Here is a 19,777-nt window from a genome sequence, read left to right as displayed (position 1 = left end):
CCTCAAACATTTGAGCAGGCAGCCAAATCTGAGAAGACTGCTGATGTAAGCTTGTACTACATTTGGAAGAATAATCAAACTGATATGAACACAGCCAAGGCATTTTGTTTCAAAGATCACAGCCATGGTGCTCTGTAGCTCTGTTGTTTGCCAAATATAATGGTACAGTTATGTAGTACATAAGGTACATCAACACGTTATACAACACCTGCACTAAAAGAGCAAGACCACATGCAAGAAGAGGCTGAAACCAATGGCTGAGGCCACAGAAACAGGTGTCTGCAAGCCTGGGACATTCGCTTGGCTGCACAAACCAATGCAAACAATACACAAAACCAAAGGATAAGGAAAACTGGAAAAGTTACACAGTAACTTTAGGTCCAAGCACTAACAAATTAAAAGGTAAACTAAGTAAGTATGGATTAGTGGAGGGGCAGAGAAGAGTTCTGACTAGTAATACTCTCCACAGAATCACCTTTATGTAATCTGAAAAATCTATTACCCTGTAAAACTCAGCCATGATCTACACATAAACTAATGAATAAAAGGCAGAACACCGCAGAAAAACACAAAGAGCAAAATAAGGCCAAATTTTCTGCCATTTATAAACCATCATCTTTTACATTAACTATTTTCTGTTGTCAAAAATCAGGTATGTGCATTTGGCAGCTGAGAATCTCTATTTTTCACTGCCCACCATACTCTCTACCTTGCTAAAAACTCAGTTTTATGGAGAATCCAAAACAGATTAGGAGCAGTAATTTTTCACCCTCTTCAGCTAAATTTCTACCCTCACACCTTTGCCCCCTTTCACTTGATCCATCTTCTTGCCTCGTGGGTTTCCTATAGACTAGGAATCTTTTGTCAGAAAATCAGCATGCAGCACTCTTGGATTAACACTGGTCTTGGCAGGACCAAAGTCAGCAAACCCTCAGCCTTCAATAGTAAAGACTTGGAGTGCTTAAAGAAATCAGAAGCATGTGGACTATTTGAACTGTGGAATGATCAAAATCAATACAGCTGTTATGTATGCAACATAAATGACAAAAAGAAAATTCATAAGTTTTGCATATAAAATGATCACTTTATTTTTACAGAACTCCTTCCTTCAAACAAAGTGCCCCTTTGTGTAACTGGACTCAAACTAAAAATGTAACCTTTGTGCTCTTCTGATTTATAATTAAATCCAAATTAATTTCTAATCAATAGCAAACAGCTGTTAGTTTAAAAAATAAAAAGGAAAAGAAAACAGGATAAAAAGAAGTAGCCTGCAAACTTTTTCAGAAAAAACACCAGAATGGTTGGTGCCAGAAGGCACTAAAGACCTCTATGACTGTCTCCAAGGACAGAGACTCCATAACTTCACTGGGCAATCTGATCCAGTATTCAACCATCCTCATTAAAGATACTGTTAATGACCCAAGCCCCCTCCAACTCTGTAATGTCAAAAGGACGCATGCAAGCTTTCAGTTTCTTTACTTTTACACACTACCTGTGAACTGAGTTTTCTGTAGAGTTCTGAAAACAAAGCAGCATCGGTTTCCCTTCTTTGTCGTGCAACTATTAAAAAAAAAAAGAAATATAGATTAAAAATTTCAAGTGTAATAGTCATGTCTGGAATTATGTGCTTGTGGTAAACTGGAAAATGTAAGCTTAAGAAAGCTTAATGATACTTAACTCTTCCACCCTGTTTACTCATACAGTTTTGCCTGTTTTCATGTTACCTGGATTCCAGCCCTGAAAATTCTTGCATCAGAAGTGATTCAGTGCAAGTAAGTACCTGGTTTTCTTACAGTAATCAAGATATACACCTTATAAATATGCACCCTCGCAAGGACTGCCATTCTGCAGGTTCAGAGAATTAAAACATGACTGAAAACAGATATGGAGTTAAAGAATGCTATGAAGCCCTTCACAAAAGTGTAATTTTTCCTATTTTAGGCAATAAAAGCATGGAACAAGAGTAGTTGTGCCACTTGCTCAAAGCCAAGCAGAATTCCAAGGTCATGCAACTTTGTTATATTTTTTAATATATAAAATCTCAATCATTGCTAATTACATAACAGAAGTCTGCTCAGAGAAAAAATCTTCAATCTTTAAGAGGTTTTCAGAAAAGCCATGTTCTATCAGAAAGAGCCATGTTTTAAAAAAAAAAAAGATAAAAACCCAAAACCATCTGAAAAAACCTCAATAATAACAGAAAAATACTGTTAAATGTTAGAAATGTTAATTAGCATCGAAAGCCACTGCCAAGTACACTTCACCAAGTCACTTCCTGTGCAGTAACTCCAAAACAAATGAAGTTATGATGATATATCCAGTCACTTGTCATGTGTCCACTCACACCAGCCTACAAGCTGAAGCTGAGGAGAATGAAAATAGCTCTCTTCAAAACTAACAACAGGCACAAAGAATATATGCTGTGCTGTCTAGTACTAGCCAAAGCATGTAGAAACTCATCATGCATAAAATCTGTACTGTAGATTCCAGTGTTTTGGAGCTGCATCTATAGAAAAATGAGCTTATCTACCTACCAGTAAATCATGGAAAACTGTGTTTGTAAAAATACACATGCACTTTAAAACAGTTACGACCACTGACTTCAGTTACCCTAATTCAATTTCCCTGACTGAATACTCAAAGCTGAAACACAAAGCTTTAATTTAATTAGCATACTTCGAACAACTTTCTGGGCATTCTAGGGTAGAACAGTAACTTGCTGACAGCAGTATTTGGCTTTTCAAGAAGAATGCATCACATCCTCATTTGATTCACACAGTGCAATGCTTGGCTTGGAGCAGCATAAAGCACAGTGGAATGTAACTGCAACGTAACTGACACTCTCAGGGTCTAATGTTTTGGTTTTGAGAAGGTAGTTGCAGAAAATTACTAAAGAAACTGAAGGCAAGAAGTATCAGGTAAGTCCCAAACAATTCCATCAATTCCCAGGATGCTCATTTAGGATATTTCACACAGGTGCTCATGAAGTTAATGGTGAGAAACTGCAATATTTCTAAAGTACACATCATAAAAATATCAGTTTTGTGAAAGGAACTATGAATTCATAAAGTTTGAGTACTATTAAAGTGAAAGGAGTGCAGTATTAATTGTTTGTTATTCTCATGGTGGCCAAGATAGGAAGTAAATGGCAGCAAGGCTGCTGTTAAGCTGAGCATTCAGAAAAATCTGAGCTGTGAGTACAAACAGTCGCTCAGGAATACTAACTAGGGAATGAATGGAATTTCCAACATCAGATTTCAGTGTTAATAACAGATTAGATCACTGTGAGTCAGAGTTGTCCCATTTTCGGAGGAATAAACCAATCAAATAACTTATTGAAGAGCTTCCATTCCAATTTCTAAGAAAGAAACAAAGATGCACTTACGTTCCTTCTTGATCTTCTCTGCTACAAGAAATTCATCCCGTTCCACAGTGGGAGCAAAGTTGCTTCCAATAACTCTCACTGCATACTGAAACTGTTGGGCTGCATCAGCTGAAAGGGAAAAAAAAATAAAAAGGAAAACACTCTCAGTTAAACACAGTGCCACAGTGTTAAAGTACTATTAAAATACTATATTTAAAGAGACATGAGATTATATTGCTGCAGCTGAATCCAGGATAAATGTAGCTGGCTTAGATCAGATGATGTTATACTATAATCCTTAAGACACACTCCTAACCGAGAGGGCAGTAAGGTCCAGTTTATGCTTGAGCATATTAATGCTTGTGTCTTCTTCCCAATTGCCTTGTCAATGCCCCCCTTTCCCTTGACAGGGATCCCAGCTGCTTGGCCACCCTACCCTCTAATTCCAGACCACTGGTCCCATTACCCCAGCGCTGGAGCAGCCCAGCAATGATGTGCTCTCCTGAATGACAGATGAAATCTTTCTGCCATCTCACAGCTGACTCAGAGACAGGGTTTGGGTGGTCATCTCCAGTTCTGCTTCTTTCTCCTGTTCTTGTGACAGTCCTGGTTCATCATCATCCTTTACTAAGCAAATTGATTTTTGGTGTATTTCTTCTTCCATATAAGGGCAATTGATGTTAGCATGGGTTGTTCTTTTGGTTCAGCTGTAGTGCCCCTCACTGGGGCTTGAGTAGCCACAGTGGCTGTCACTATATCTTCCCTCTCTCCCTCCTGAGGGTGCTACCCACTACTGAGCAGTGTTTGGTGGACAGTGGCCAATGCAGCAAGCTGTGCTTCTCTGGAACAGTCAGGTAATTTTCAAATATTCAATCACTTCATCAGGGTCTTGTAGCTGTTCAGGAGCCAAGTTCCAAACCATTCGAGGGGGGAAGTTCTCTAGATACCTGCCCCTATTCTCTGAGATACCACACCACCCATGGCTACCCAGCCTCGGGGCAGATCCCTGGGTGGTTCTTAAAACAGTTTTTTGCAACCCTAAACAAGAGCTGAAACACATTCAGGAGATACAGCTATAGGAACATGTTGGCTTGAACACCCCAAAGGACATTAAAAATTCTCAAGAGCTGTCAAACCAGCTTGAGGGAAAAAGAGGAGGCAACAGAACAGGATAAAGTTCCCCCACCCCAATTGGGTGAGGGTAATAAATTCTGAGACATGTCGTCCGAGGTACAGGCATGACACCAATGCCACACACAAACACCAGCTTATGGACAGTGACAGCACCCTAAGTTGATATCACACAGTACAGCACAATGAGAATCCTGATCCCTCTGTGATTAACAGCACTGCAGGGAATGCACACAGCAAGTAGGGGTTTACATGCCACAGCCATGTGAACAAACAGAACACCATTGTGACCAGCAACTATTTAACTAATATAGTAAATGCAGGTAACAAATACAACATGCCCAGAGCAGATTTTTTGTTATCCCACCCCTTCGAGCCCCATGGTGGGCACCCAAAAGAACTGCTGTGCTTCAGCCAGCAGCTGGGCACCTCACAACTGATCGATCACTCACTCCTCCCCCGGGTGGCATGAGAAGGAGAAGGTGGTAAAATTTGTGTGCTGGGGTAAGGATAGCTTATGGGGACAGTAACAAACAAGGAAAACAGCAACAACAATACTTATAACTGAATATACAAAGCAAGTGTCAGTGCAATTAGTTAACTGTCTGGAACCCAACACCCACCCCATGCCCCAGCAGTAGCTCCTTCTCCCCAGCCAGCCTCTTTGTATACTGAGCATGACGTAATACGGTACGGAACATCCCTTTGGCCAGCTTGGATCACCTGTCCTGGCTGTGCCCACTCCCAGTTTCTTACAAAAAGTAACTCCATCGCAGCCAAAAACCAAGACACCCAAAACCCCCACAAAACAAACCCCAAACCACATGCATTCCCATGCCTTTCCTTACTTAGAAATTGTCCACAAACTTTGAAGCACAACTCTGTCGTTATTGCTGGCTCTCACATTGTCAGCAAACACTTTTTTTTTTTTGGAGGAATGTCCCACAGGTCTACCAGTAACTCAGTCACACAATCTGCCCAGAACTTCCCCCTCACTGAATTTTCTGCCCAACTTGTGAACTTGCATTTGCTTCTGTTACTGGCACAGGTAAAAATCTGTCTATATCACCTCATGAATGAGCTCTCTGCTTTCTCCCCCACCATGAAATCTGTACATCTATTCAGTTAGTTCAGAGCTTAAAAAACCTGAAACAAATAGCAAAAACAAGACTCTCATTGACAATACAGGGATTACATTAAGCCCACAGTATGGACTTCAGATATCAAAGTGCTCTCTGGACACCCAAATACCACTTTCTAGAGCATATGCACACTCAAAAGCACTTTGGCATACAAAAACTGTTTAAGGATTCAAAGAACAAATAGATGCAGCTTCAATATTTACAGCAACACCACACGATACCATTCGATAAGAGCTCTTACCACTGACAAGCTTCTATGGCAGTCCACAAAGTCTCTAAGACTACCAAGAGATTTGTGAATGACAGCTAAGAACATGAAGCTTTTTGTCAGAAGGATTTAATTCACTGTCCAGAGAGAGGCATACAAACCTGTATAACCCCTGGAGTCCACAAACAAGTAGGGAAAAAAAGAAGTTACTGCACATACAGGCACACTCTCTGCAAGACCGGGTATTAGCGTGAAAGCAAGGCAGCCAGCCTGGGAAAACACAGAAAGATTGATAATGCAAAACTAGTTTGCTAGTTCTTAAGACACTGTGAGGACATGAGGAAGAAAGAGGTCAGCAATGACTCTAATTGCAGAGCACAGAGGTCCCCAACTAACAGCCAGTGGGTGACAGCGGACACGTAACGCCATGGGAAGTTAGCATGAAATCCTCAAACTTGAGAGCTGGCTGAAGCAGACGAAGAACAAAGACACTGCAACCCCTAGTTCTACCAAAGTTGAGCTGTTCTTTTATATAACTCAGCAGACTTTGCAAGGAATTTCTCAAAGGCAGAGCTGTTTGTGAAAAAAAACAGTAACTAGGCCTGTGCAGCTGACTGATTTTGGAAACTAAGCCATCTACTTAGTGGATGATCTCAAAAAAGTGGGAAGAGAGAATAACCTCACCACTGGGAGCCCCAGCAGTCACATTCCATCATAGCACAAATTCACTTCAACATAAATGTTTAACAAATGGGGAAGGTGGAGTCTTTCTAAGACCATCTAGAGTATAGACTAAAGAATCCCCAGCAGGCAACAGGCTCCATCAGGTTTATGGAGGACTTCAGGCGTGGGTTTGCAGATCATAGACAGGGATGCAGTGTAAGACCACTCATCCCACATTAGCTCTAAGTGCACTATTATGCTACAGACATTATATAACCAGCATCCTTCAGCTCCTTCTGAAGCCACAGCATCCTCACTGATACAATAAAACACAAGTGCTGAGAAGGAACATAGCCAAGCAGACCAAACCTTCTGAAGTACAAACTCAGGGAACGTACAGGCAGGAAGTACCATTAAACTCCTTTCTATTCTTTACCCACTACATTTCACCCAGTTACATCACTACCTTGTATTTTACTAGAGCACTTATTCCAGGAAAGTATCAAAAGTTAGGATTTTGAGAAATTCACAGCAAGTTAGCTACACAAACAGTTAAAGATGGGTGTTTGCACCCAGCTTCAGCTTCTTGCTACTATTTTTAGTAGAAACTTCTCTAATAAATTTTAAGATCTCTTTCATATCTAAGTTTTTCCCCCCCTAAACATTGTAGAAGTAATAAAGCATCATAAATCGTTTACCAAAGATTAAATATTTGCAAAGTTTACTTTAAAAAAAAGAGACCATGCATATACAAAGCATCTTAACTTCCTCACCAGACAAGGAGGGAAAAAGCTGCATGTAGACCAGACAAATGCTGCATCTCAAACTTATCCTATGCTGAAAGGAAGTTAGAGTTATAAGGCTGAAAAACAGCAAGATGCTAAATAATTTGTCTGGTGGTGCCGTTACCACCTAGGGATACATCCATCTACCTCAACACAGAAGATGATGGTACTAACAGAACTCCTTTATTGTCTGCATTTGTTCTTCAGACACAGAAACCAGGGAGAGAGGGAGGAACAACCATAATGCAGCTTTCGTGGCTGAGATTTCTTCACAGACGTTCTGATTTATCAGTCTCTATGCTCTTTAACTCAATAGCTGAGCTGATGACAAACTAACACAACTACTACAGCTGACTGTCTCAAGAGAAGTCTTATGTTAGAAGGCTGAGCCTTCAGTGCTGGAGTCCCTCGTAACAGGAATAAAAAGCAGGGCAAGGGTGGGCTGCCTATCTGTCACACACAAAAAAATATGGGTGATAGTAAACATGGCAGACAACCCACACTATTATTTTTAAGTTGGTACTTCAAAGAAGTCCTCAGATAACCCACAAGTGAAAAGACATGGTGGGCTGCAGGTTGCATGCAGCGGCTTACACGTGATTTCGGGCAAACTTTCCCCTTCCATTCGTATCACACACACATACCAGATTTCAGCTGCATGAGTAGAAGCCCAGCATACAGGAATAAGTTCAACATTTATTTATGAAAAACAACAAAAATCAGAGTTCTCCTCTGTGTTTTCACACATACTGCTTGCAAATAAACTTATTATTCCAGTCAAAAGAGACAGAGATGTATAGAAGCTATGGTTTCAAAGAGAAAGCTAGATCCAAAGTCGATAGAAGCGAGCCACCTCTCCTCCATACTCACATGCCGATTGATAAAGCAGAGGCTTCTTCCCATGCCCTGCTCAAGTTTTATGTCACAGACCCGGATAAGACACTCAATACTACGAAACAAGCTTTGATTGAATTTAGGTATCAGTCCCTTTCAAATCTAAGGAGTCACAAGCAAAACAGGATTCAGAAATAATGTCCTCATAGAGGCCTCCACTGCTCCAACAGTGCAAGGCAACCTCTCTTCCAATTTCTTTTTTTCCCTTTTTGGAAGCATAACTAGCACAATAATTTGAGTTTGTAGAAGCCCAGAATTCATATTAATCAATAATTTGCGATTTCTGGTAGCAAAAAAGTTTGAAGTGCTTTCAAATAAGACGACACACCCCTTGTACTACAAAAGGTTTCCAAGGGATGTTAAAAGCAAGAAGCAGCTTTAAAAGCAAAGCTATAATAGCACCTTAGGATTGTAGACCAATATGAAATATCCTTTAATATAAAATTAAACCAGTTGCTAAAAAAGAAACGTGGTTACATAAAAGTGCAAGAGGTATTAAACAGTTTAGAGGCTCCCATTAATTTGACAGAGACGAGGTAAGAGTGGAAACCTGCCACACTCCAATAAAAAACTTGCACCAGGAATTCCCATCACAGAATTATTACAGAATGACCAATCTGGAAATGGGAAAAGTATGACCTTGCAAAAGGCCTAAACAATGAATGGAGAAGGAAAAAGAACAACAAACCAAAACAAAGCAATCAACAGCTGTTGATCACAGAATCATTTAGGTTGGAGGTGTTCAACCAATCAACAGAATGTTCCTCTGAAGGCATCCCTAGTCAACACTCCAGTGACGACAGAGATTTCAACTTCTTCCCAAGTCTTCCAAGCTTCTCCGATAAATCACAGAAGGGTTTGTGTTGGAAGGGACCTCAGAAACCATATAGTTCAAACCCACCTGCCGTGGGCTGGGACACTCTCCACTAGACCAGGTTGCCCAAAGCCCCATCCAACCTGGCCTTGAACAAGGCCAGGGAGGGGGAAAGTCTGTTCTTGTGTCTCACCAGCCTCATAGTAAAAAAATACTTCCTTCAGTCCAATCTAAACTGACCCTTTTTCAGTTTAAAACCAGTACCTTTGTCCTGTCACTTCAGGCTTTGGTGTAAAGTCTGTCATTCTTCTAAGTTCCCTTTAAGTACTGACAGACCCCAATAAGGCCTCCCCAGAGTCTTCTCTTCTCCATGCTGAGCAAGCCTGACTCTTCCCATGCTTTCTTCATCAGAGGTGTTCCAGTCCTCTGACCATTCTCATGGCCCTCTCTGGACCTGCTGAGGTCCATGCCTTCCTTATACTGGGTACCCCAGAGCTGAACACAGTATTTGAGGCGGGGTCTCACAACAGTTGGGTAGAGAGGGAGAATCACCTCCCTTGACCTGCTGGTCTCACTTCTTTTTATGGAGCCCAGGATACAATTGGCTTTCTGGGCTGCATGTGCACGTTGACAGGTCATGTTCAATTTTTCATCCACCCATATCCCCAAGACATCCTCTGCAATGCTGCTCCCAGTCCATTCATCCCCTGGGCTATACTGGGGACTGCTCTGACCCAAGTGCCTAGACCTTGGATGAGGCCCATGAGGTTCACACAGGCCTACTCCTCGAGCCTCTCAGGGTCCATCTGGTTCCATCCCTTCCTTCAATTTTATCAGCTACACCACTCAGTTTGGTATTATCTGCAAACCTGCTGAGGACATACACAATCCCACAGTCTATGTCACTAATAAAGCATCAGTCCCAGTACAGACCCCTGAGGGACACCACTTGTTACTGGTCTCCAGTTCAACATTGTGACATTGACTGCAACGCTTTGGATACAGCACCCAGCCAGTTCTTTATTCATCAAATACCTCATCCATTAAGCTGTACCTTTACAATTTAGATACAACAATGGTGTGTGAGAACACAAGGTGAGGGCTCAAAACGTGGAAACATAATGTTTGAGAGAAACAAGTACATCTGCACCCTGATGCTTATTTCTAGACTTTTAAGATAACAGCGATTCACTTACAGGCCATGTTTTAGTCAGTTTGAATCCAATCCTTTACAACAGGTAAACACTCAAAATTATTAGTTGTTGTCAAGAAAACACCCAAATGTAATCAGGAATGACTTGTCAGATGACAGTGACACAGGGAGAGGAGAAAAGAACATATAAAAAACTACTAATGAGGTAGAAACACATCTTTCGTACACAGATACAACATCTTTCGATAACAGATACAACAAAAGCTATGACATGATGTTGTGTGGTGAGCAACGCCTATAAACAGAGCAGCTGAAAGAGGAGACTTGGCAGATACACCTCTTCCTTTGCACCCTCCAACCGCTTACTAAAAACGGAGACTCGATTGCCGTGACTGCAACAGACAGAAACTTACGCAAACAGGCAAGGGATGCGCTCAGGGCAGGAGCAGCAAAACGGGGAGGACCTGTGGAGGACCTAGCGCTCGTCAGTGGCTCCACCTGACCTTACCCCGGCCGAAGGCAGGCTCCACCTTCTGCCCCGAGCCCCCTCGGGAGACAAGCCCCGCTCCCCACAACAGAGATGCGCCCTCGGCAGCCAACGCTCTGTGGGGTGGGGGGGTGGGGGGAGAGGAGGAGGCGGCGGCGGCGCCGCAAGCCCACCCCCCCGCCACAGAGCTCCGCAGCTCCGGATCACGGCACCGCTGCCATGCCCGGCCGGCACCAGAACCGCCCGCAGGCCCAGGAGGGCTCACCTGGGCTTCCTGACAGTACCACAAGCCCAGTCGAGCCAAGGCGGGCGCCAGTACGCTCCCCGCCCAGGGGGACGCTCTCGGCAGCCGGTCTGGCGGGACCGGCACCCGGCGACACCGCCCGGCCGCCCTCCCATCCCCAGCATCCCCCCCCCTTCCCTGCCCCCGGGGCTCGCACGCTCTCCTTGCCCCCTCCCCCCCCCGGCTGCCGGGGAAGGGAAATGGCGGGGCGCGGAGGGATGAAAGCCGTTACCTTCGCTCTTGCCCAGGATGCGGCAGCAGAGGTTCTGCAGCAAAACGTTGGGGGATTTTTGGTCCGGAGTCGCCATCGCAGCGCGGGAGACAGGAGGCGGTAAGGAGGGGCGGGGAAAAGAACGAGCGGCGGAGACGGAGAGCACGGCGGGATGACAGAGGGGTGGCGGCAAAGGAAGCTCCCCCCCGCCCGGCGGCACCAGAACCCAGCGACACGTCCCGCTCCCGCCTCAGCCGCCGCCGCCGCCTAAGGCGCCATTTTAACAGAACCCGCCGAAAGCCGCAGCGGCGGCAGCCCAGCACCCACAATGCCCCTGCGCGCGGGGCGGCATCGGAGCGCGCCGCCGCGAACACGCTCCGCCGCGCCGCTGCTGCCGCCCAGAGGTTCCGGAGCAGGCGCTGACACGGGCCGGCAATGCCCCCCCACCCCCACCCCGCCGCCGCCTCGTAGGGAGGCTGGGCTGCCGCAGAGCCCCGTACAGCCCGGGGAGAGGACACGCAGGGCACCAACGAGGCCTGGGCGTCCTGAGGCGAGGCGGCAGTGACCACTGCTGCAAGGCCTGTGACGCGCACGGGCCCTGCCCAGAAAATGTACCCCAAATTGGCAGGGGGGTTGGACCAGATGATCGTTCAAGGTCCCTGCCGACTCCTAACGTTCCGTAATTCTGAGATTCCCCAAAAATGGGAATAGAAAATTCCCGTTCTGGCAGGGCTTCCCATTTCCAAATAACGCCGCCGCCTTCTGGTCCCGGCTCAGGGTTCGTCACCCGGTGCACAGGCCTGATTAACACACCGAGTGCAGACAGGGGGCTGTTCTGTGCCCGGGCAGAGATGGCTGCTCCGCGGTCTCCCCAAACCGCCGTGCCTCAGGTTGGGGCACGGCACTTCTTACACGTTTCAAGAACAGAGTGTTAACTTTGCAAAATATTAGGACTTGACTGAAATTCTCGTGTCTTTACGTGGCACATGAGGGTATGTATCATATTAAGGGGTGTCTCTTTTTCACACTATAATGAAGGTAGGTTACTTTCAGGCAGCTTGTTTCAGCAGTTGGCACGTTCACAGATGCTTCCCTTACCTTAGTTCCTTGTTTTAATCACAAGTGTAAATCTTCAAGACCCCTGTGTTAGCCCCCCTTGATTCACAGATTCACACAGAATCGTAGGGGTTGGAAGGGACCTCCAGAGATCATCAAGTAAAACCCCCCTGCCAAAGCAGGTTCTCTAGGACAGGTCACACAGGGAGGCGTCCAGACGGGTCTTGAATATCTCCAGAGAAGGAGACTCCACACCCCCCTGGGCAGCCTGTCCCAGGGCTCTGTCACCCTCACTGTGAAAAAGTTCTTCTGCATGTTGGTGCAGAACTTCCTGTGCTCCAACTTGAGGCCATTGCCCCTTGTCCTGTCCCCACAGGATTCCTGGCATCCTTTTCCATCTTTGCCCTTCTTGGCCTTGTCTCCTCTTAACACAAACATGGAGTTTCCAAAATCCCTGTCTTCCATTTATTTAATAAATTCATGCTGGCCTTGTCCCACAAGCAGGGTCCAGGCCCCCGTGTGTAATAAACACACAGAACCAAGATAATTATTTATTTCATGTCTGCACAGAGATGGATGGGTGCTACGTGGTGATTTCACAAAGCTAGCATGCTACACAAAGAAGCTACAATGTATTTATCTTGTCACATGATTAGAAAAACATGCCTGAATTTACACTTATTGTTTAGTAATCGCTTATATCATCTGTTATTAGTTAAATATGTTAAAATTAGTACTTGTGCTCCTGAAGGGTATGGCAGGGGATAATTTGCATAGTCTCTCAGTTGAGTCGGTGATCACCATCTCCTTCTGCTTGTAGCTTTTCCCCAGTTACCACACATTTTTGTTGACTTAGTACTTCCTTGAAAATTATCCAGCTTTTGGTGCCTTCTGGGGCAGGATGGTCCCTTTTTATCAGTCTTTTCACTTCAAGGATAGTGGTTAGTAAGGCGGCTCCTCTTCAAGGATAGTCTTTAGCAAGGCATGGATTTTATATAAATAAAATTTACAAATAAAGCTATTAACCAATGATCCTCCTTAGAAAACTAATGCAATACATTTAATCCTGAATCAAACAGTGTCACTACAACCTAGGCATTAACCCAAATGGAGTTTTACTTAGTCTACATTGAGTCTGGCCCAAAATGAATAATTTGGGACTAATTATTCTCCTTGTGATGCTGGAGCTGACTGCCTACCCACCTCTTCTCTGTCCCATAAGAGGCGCTTTGAAAGGCTGCAGCACCCAGGTGGGCTTGGTGCACAGCTGTAAACAAGTACATCTGGGCTGCACAACACACTTCTTTGTGGCAGCCTCTGTTGGCTTCATTATCTCTGTAGCCACAAATTTTGTGTGTCTGCTTTCTAAGGACACATACATGCAAGCCTTTTGTTATGGGAAATGTATAGGTGTAAAAGATGGCTCGTCACTAGCACTACTGGTAGAAATTAATCATGATGGCAAGCTGAGAACTAAAATGCATTGAGGATGTATGTTTTATTTGTTACTTGGAATACCGTCGTAGGAGCATCGTAGTCTTACCACTCCCATTATAACTCTTCAGATCCTATTGGTGCTTTCTTTAGAGTCTTTTGAGAAGTAATATAGAACCACAATTTTAAAAAGTTATCAGAACTTTATCCCATGTGAATAAGGGGGGGTGGGGTGTAACCTGCATCTCTAATAGCTCTACAGGAAAGACTTCAGAGACGGTGTGTCTTTTATTTTGTGCCGAGAAGCAGAATAATCTCTGTTCCATTCTCCAGCAAAGAAAAGGCAGGTGTTGTCCTACAAAGAGCCAGTGACTTACTGCTGCTGACGGTCACTTCAGATTTAGATTCCGCTCTGGAAGCTGTTCATCTATCAAGCAGCATATAGGATTGCTCACATGCGGAAAAAAAGTCCCCTTGGCAATAATACCAGGAAGTGACATTCCTTTACAAAATCTTTACATTCAAAGGGAATCTAGTCACTCACAAATACCCTGTTACTGCTTTTAAGTGGGTGTTACTAATTCTTTCTGGTCATGCTGGTCATTTTACCTGTGGCAATTGTGTTGCTGTTCTGCAATGGGAGCACATTATGGAGCCGCACAATAAGAACATGCCATTCAAATGGGCTTGCTCGTGCGTGCCTGCAAGCAGAAGTACAATTACTAATCTGAGCTTTTCAGCTTCAGCAAAACCACATCCTGCACGATGCTTCTGCAGCACTGTAATAGCCAACCATTCTGTTACATTACTGGGAATGGATTCTTTCATTTCTAGCTTCTTTTTCCTAAGGAAAATGGAAAATGGAAAATGGTTATGTCTGCCAGCGCCTCCTCACAACTGTTGGATCTCTTGATGAGTTTCAAACAAATTTTACTGGAGGGATAGAGTTCGTAATGATATGAACTTAATAAAAATGTTGCAGAATTCAGTGGCTGAGAGTACTAAGGCCCAAGTTAGTTCTCCCTTGAATAGAAGTGTAAGAACTTAGTTCTCACTACTGTGTTTGCCAGGTGATTGGTATGCACACGCCAGACAGCTAGGTATGTACACCTGGCTCTGAAACAGCGACAGTACCAGCTACTTCTTGCACAGTCTGATAGATGGATGACATAGGAACTGAAGGTATAAGGGTTCAGAGAGCTCTGGAAATACCATGGAAGTAGTCAGAAAGACACAGGAGGGACGCAAATTGCTTCATTAGTTCTACTTCTCACAGATCAACTGGCTTTTTTTTTTTTAATTAATTAAAAGAATTAATCCTGCAATCCTGTTTAGAAATGCTAATTCTGATAAGGCAGGTTGCTGGCATATGCAGGTTTCTGTGGTTTTACAAACTCCAGTACAGCTATGAGCGCTTAAATCAGCTTAAGGTGTCCCTCAGCATTTGTGGGGACATAATCATATAATAATTTATTGAATTTTTAAAAAATGAGAAAGGAAAAAAATCTACTTCTTTTCTTACTGTATGGCTGTAACCTTAGTTCACCTTGCTGCTTGGTCTCTGAGCATTGCATAATAAAAAAAAAATTGAAAAAAGAAGTAATTGCTGTTCAGATTTGTCGTAGTACAGAAAACCCACCAGTTAGTGTAGCTAAACACATGCATTTGTGAAAGTCTGACAGTGATTTATGAGGAATTGGGTTTATCTGTAGAAGCTTAAGGAGACTTGCCTTTGCAGCTGCTACATAAAGAGCTTATTTCTGATAGTAAAGAGCGTTATAACAGACCAACCTACAGTGATATCCAGCAGGAGATGGAAGTTGAAGCTCCTGCCAGAATATGACTGGAAAAAATGATGGGTTTAATTCAATAAGGATACTCGGTCAGCTGAGAGATACGTTGAAGAGCATGGCACTTTCTCTGTATCTTAAACATTTTAAACCAGCCTTCTGTTCCAGGCTTAGTGACCTGATACAAACTGACACAGAAGCTATTGAGTTGTGTTTATGTTGCACACAAGATCAGACTGGAGGGCGTCGTAGTCCCTTTTGGTCTTAAGCTTTCTAATTCTAAGTGATAATGCTAAGAAAAGATTATTTTCCTTATAAAAAAAAAAACAACAAACAAACAAAAAAAAACCAACCCCAAAAAAACCCCAAAACCAACACAACCCAAACCCCCAGGGTTAATTGCTCTGGTTTTCTTAGTTCCTTTATGGTTATGTCTATGGGTCACAATACCTTGAATAGCTCCAGCTGTTGGTGGGACACACCAAAATCAGTAGAGCATCATGCTGACACCTCCAACATTTAGCTCTGCCAGATAGATTATTTTTGTGTGTGTGTGTGTGTGTGTGTGTCATATAATCAATGTCAAGAATTGGAGTGCCTGGAGAGAGTGGAGAACAGTGTCTGTGCCTTACTTAGCATGTGGCAGCCCTGGAGGAGCAGCAGCTGGCTCTCTTCTGGCTCCCAGCACCGTTTGGCTTCTGTACCTAAGCATGTATTTTCCATCTAAGCAAACCCATAATGGCCTAGGGCCTTGCTGTACCCAATCTGTGGTATTAAAAGGCTTATCAAAGGTGCCCACAGATCTAACTTTTGAAAGGCTGTATGTTTTAGGATGAGGTGTTGTGGCATGATCTCAGGTATGTGCTTTCTTTGTGCATGGGTAGGACTCATTTTAGAAGAAGAACACTGGATATCCTATAAACTGGAAAGAGTGTTAATGTTCTGCTTCTCCAAACAGTTATCTTTCTTCTGGTGGTGCCTCCACTGTCTGGTAGGTTTAATTTTTATCAGCCCAGTATTTCTTAGCCATTAACAGAATCCCTTCCCAACTAAAGACACACAGACACCAACCCACACGCGCTGAAGCCCACTCACCGTTAAGCAATACTGGTCACACAGGGGTGGGCAGCATTACCTGTACAACTGCAGCCAGCAAACAGGTGTTCCAACGAGCTCTGTAAAACTACCTTGTATTTTCTAGGTGTAATAAAACTACCTTGTATTTTCTAGGTGTAACATGACATCACAGTCATATTACACATAAAGAGCTGCAGTAAAGAAATCACATCAAATCATCTACCAGAAAGTGCCTTGGTGACAAGGTTTTACAAGAACAAGCCTGTTTTGTAAAAAAAAAAATAAATCCAAAATGCTATCAAAATATTTTTTTGAAAGTTAAATCCACTTTGTGATTACTACTCCATTTTAAAAAGTAGAAGGGAGCCTGGAGAATGAAGCTTTGTAATAAAACTGAGTTGGTAGTTCCAAATATGTGTTTCATTTTGTATATACATCAGCTTTTCAATAGGAATTTTGACTGTATCTGGCTTCAGTATTTTAGAGCAGAGGCTTTTGATCTTTCTCAGGCCTACACAAAGGAGGAGGGGGACACTGTCAAAGACACTGAATACAAAAGTGATTGAATCACAGAATCACAGTATATCCTCAGTTGGAAGGGACCCATAAGGACCATCCAGTCCAACTCCTGGCTCCCCACAGGCCCAGCCAAGTCAGAGCATGGGACTGAGCGCATTGTCCAAGTGCTTCTTGAACTCAGTCAAGCTCGGTGCTGGGACCACTTCCCTGGGGAGCCTGTGCCAACCACCCTCTCAGTAAAGAGCCTCTTCCTAATATCCAGCCTAAATCTCCCCTGTTGCAGCTTCATGCTGTTCCCTCGGGTTCTATCACTGATCACCAAAGAGAGGAAATAGACGCCTGTCCCTTTGATCCCCCTCATCAGGAAGACATAGGCCACATTGGAGCAGATGAATCAAAAAGATGTAATACTGCATTTGTATTTATTTCTGTAAATGTGGCAATAGGAATAGGCAAAAGTAACGGATTAAATATAACAGAAGTCAACACCAAAGCTCTGTGAAGCACTGCAGTACTCTGCAAGCGGGAATGACAAGGTTATTTGGGGTTTGGGATCAAATTTTAATTCTTTTTTTTTTTTTTTTGTGGTGGTGTTTTACTTAATTTCACTATAAAGCAAGATTTTATAATTTATTTTATTTATCTAACTTTGTTTACTCATTTCCCCAGGTGTGTATTTTTCCTGCCACTAGCAACTCTCACATCTGTGTGAAATGCTGAAACCCTCAAGGTCAAGTTTTGGGTTTTTTATCACAGGGGAGAAGAGACAGGAACCAATTCACAGAGGAGGAACCAATTCTTCTTGTGATTTTGTTTTAAATTAAAAAAAAATTATAAACTCATAAGAAAATATCATCTTTTGATTGTATTTGAATGAACTGTATTTAGGCAGCTTTCTCACAGTGACTCCTGAAGGGGTCAGTCTGAAGATTTCACTCAGTAGAGTGCTTTTTAAAGTGTTTATTGATTTTTTCTGTTCTCCTCTCAGTGTTTGGAGAGTTTTTCTGAACCTCTTTTTTTTTCCCTTCTCCAATGAACTAGTTGGAAAATGATGAAACTGGCTGTATCTCTCCCTGTGTTAAATGTGTAGGGTAAACAGTTTTAAAAATAGAAGAAAACATTTTTTGTTTCTTTCCTGGAGGTTTATTTTGAGTATAGCAATTAGTCACTTTGTAACAATATGTACCCTACTTCCAGACAAAAATGACTGTCAAGGTAACACTATCTCCTGCAGAATACATCTTGAGCTTCGTCTTCCTACAAATACTGGAAGAAAAAAATCTTACTCACTTTTGCAAAACATTCATATTCATGAAGCTGGTCATCCATCTCCTAAAATCCACTTCATACCATCCTGAGCTTTTTTCCATTACAATTCCTGAAGATTACTGACTTCATTCACAGTTTTAGGAGGAGTCTGTGTATATTATTATATATTTCTGAGGAAAGACAGGGAAAAAACCTTGGAGAAGAGGACGCTGAGGGGAGACCTTATCACTGCCTACAATTACGTGAAAGGAGATTGTAGAGAGGTGGGAGATGGTCTCTTCAGCCAGGTGACAGGAGACAGGACAAGGGGAAATGGCACAGAGCTGTGCCAGGGCAGGGTCAGATTAGATGTTAGGAAAAAATGTTTTACTGGAAGAGTTGTCGGGGCCTGGAACAGGCTGCCCAGGGAAGGGATGGAGTCACCATCCATGGGCGTGTTTAAAAAAAGGGTAGATAAGGTACTTAGGGATATGGTTTAGCATAGGATGGGAATGGTTGGATTCAATGATCTTAAAGGTCTTTTCCAACCTTGTGATTCTGCGATTCAATCCACAGCCTTCTTAAGAGAATAAGAACAATCCCTAGTGGTCCCAGCTGCACCATTCTAGCCTGATGGTTAATAACCTGTGTATCTAAATTAGCAAACACAGTATTTTTCTCTGCTTCCTGCATTAAACTATTGAATCTTTTTTCTGTGCCTGGTTAAAAAGCTACCATATCCTATGAAGAGGTACAACAATTTGGCTTAACTGTCAGGCCTGAATGGACAAAGGGGTGTAAGAATATGTGTCCCCATGGCTGGTAAACCATTGGTGGGTTTTAGGTTTGTAAATGTCTTTGTGAATCCAAGCCCATATTACCTGCTCCCCGACGCTCAGATTAGAGGGTGGGATGGAATTTCAAAGTACAGCTTATTATTGTGGAACTGGTAGCGATAGAGGGGCCATAGACAAAAAGAGGAGGAGCACTAGAGCTACAAAGATTGGCCTATTCACAGGTGTGTGATGTAGCAGAGGATCCGTGTTTGCTTCCGGACTGCAGGAATGTTTCTTTGGCCTGTGGCATGGTAGTTTTTTCTGTAGGTGACTTCTTTTGCACTGTGATGTTCAAAGATTTTTTAAATATAATAGCTGGTAGGTTAGAAACTAACCTCAATGCTTTCTCCCTCCTGAAAATCTGAGGCAGTTAAAAGCATATTCTAGGAGAGTCAGGCTCCCAGAGACAGACATAAATACACACGAGAGATAAAATCAGATAGTAACTGGAGCCTGTGAGAATGAGGTTTGTTAACTCTATTTCTTGGGTTTCCTCTGTGAAATTAGATCAGCTCTTAACTTAGAGCCTATGTAGACATATCCCCTGTTCCCATTTATATTAACAGTCAGATAACACAAGGATGTCCATCCTTGTGCAAAGAAAAATTTAATATTCTGCAAGGCAGAAAAGGATGAGAATCCCCATTTTATACTGAATAAAATATGCAAATGTGGACAGGCA

The 19,777-nt window shown here is 43.1% G+C and overlaps 1 protein-coding gene across 2 annotated transcripts in view; it reads right to left on the bottom strand.

The window, feature by feature from the left end:
- Nucleotides 1–11,232, bottom strand: part of TUBGCP3 (tubulin gamma complex component 3) — a gene marked incomplete at its 5' end in the record, with an annotated part of 50,626 nt that extends 39,394 nt beyond the window's left edge. For both annotated transcript variants that reach the window (XM_084266612.1, XM_084266613.1), the window contains 3 exons: nucleotides 1,493–1,560; nucleotides 3,386–3,493; nucleotides 11,157–11,232. In XM_084266612.1, the coding sequence (XP_084122738.1) occupies nucleotides 1,493–1,560; nucleotides 3,386–3,493; nucleotides 11,157–11,232 (252 nt within the window). The remainder of the gene's footprint in view (nucleotides 1–1,492; nucleotides 1,561–3,385; nucleotides 3,494–11,156) is intronic.
- Nucleotides 11,233–19,777: the final 8,545 nt, after the last annotated feature.

The sequence above is a fragment of the Gallinula chloropus genome (genome assembly GCF_964237585.1).
Source record: "Gallinula chloropus genome assembly, chromosome: 1".
NCBI lineage: Eukaryota > Metazoa > Chordata > Aves > Gruiformes > Rallidae > Gallinula > Gallinula chloropus.
This window is presented reverse-complemented; position numbering and strand designations above follow the sequence as displayed.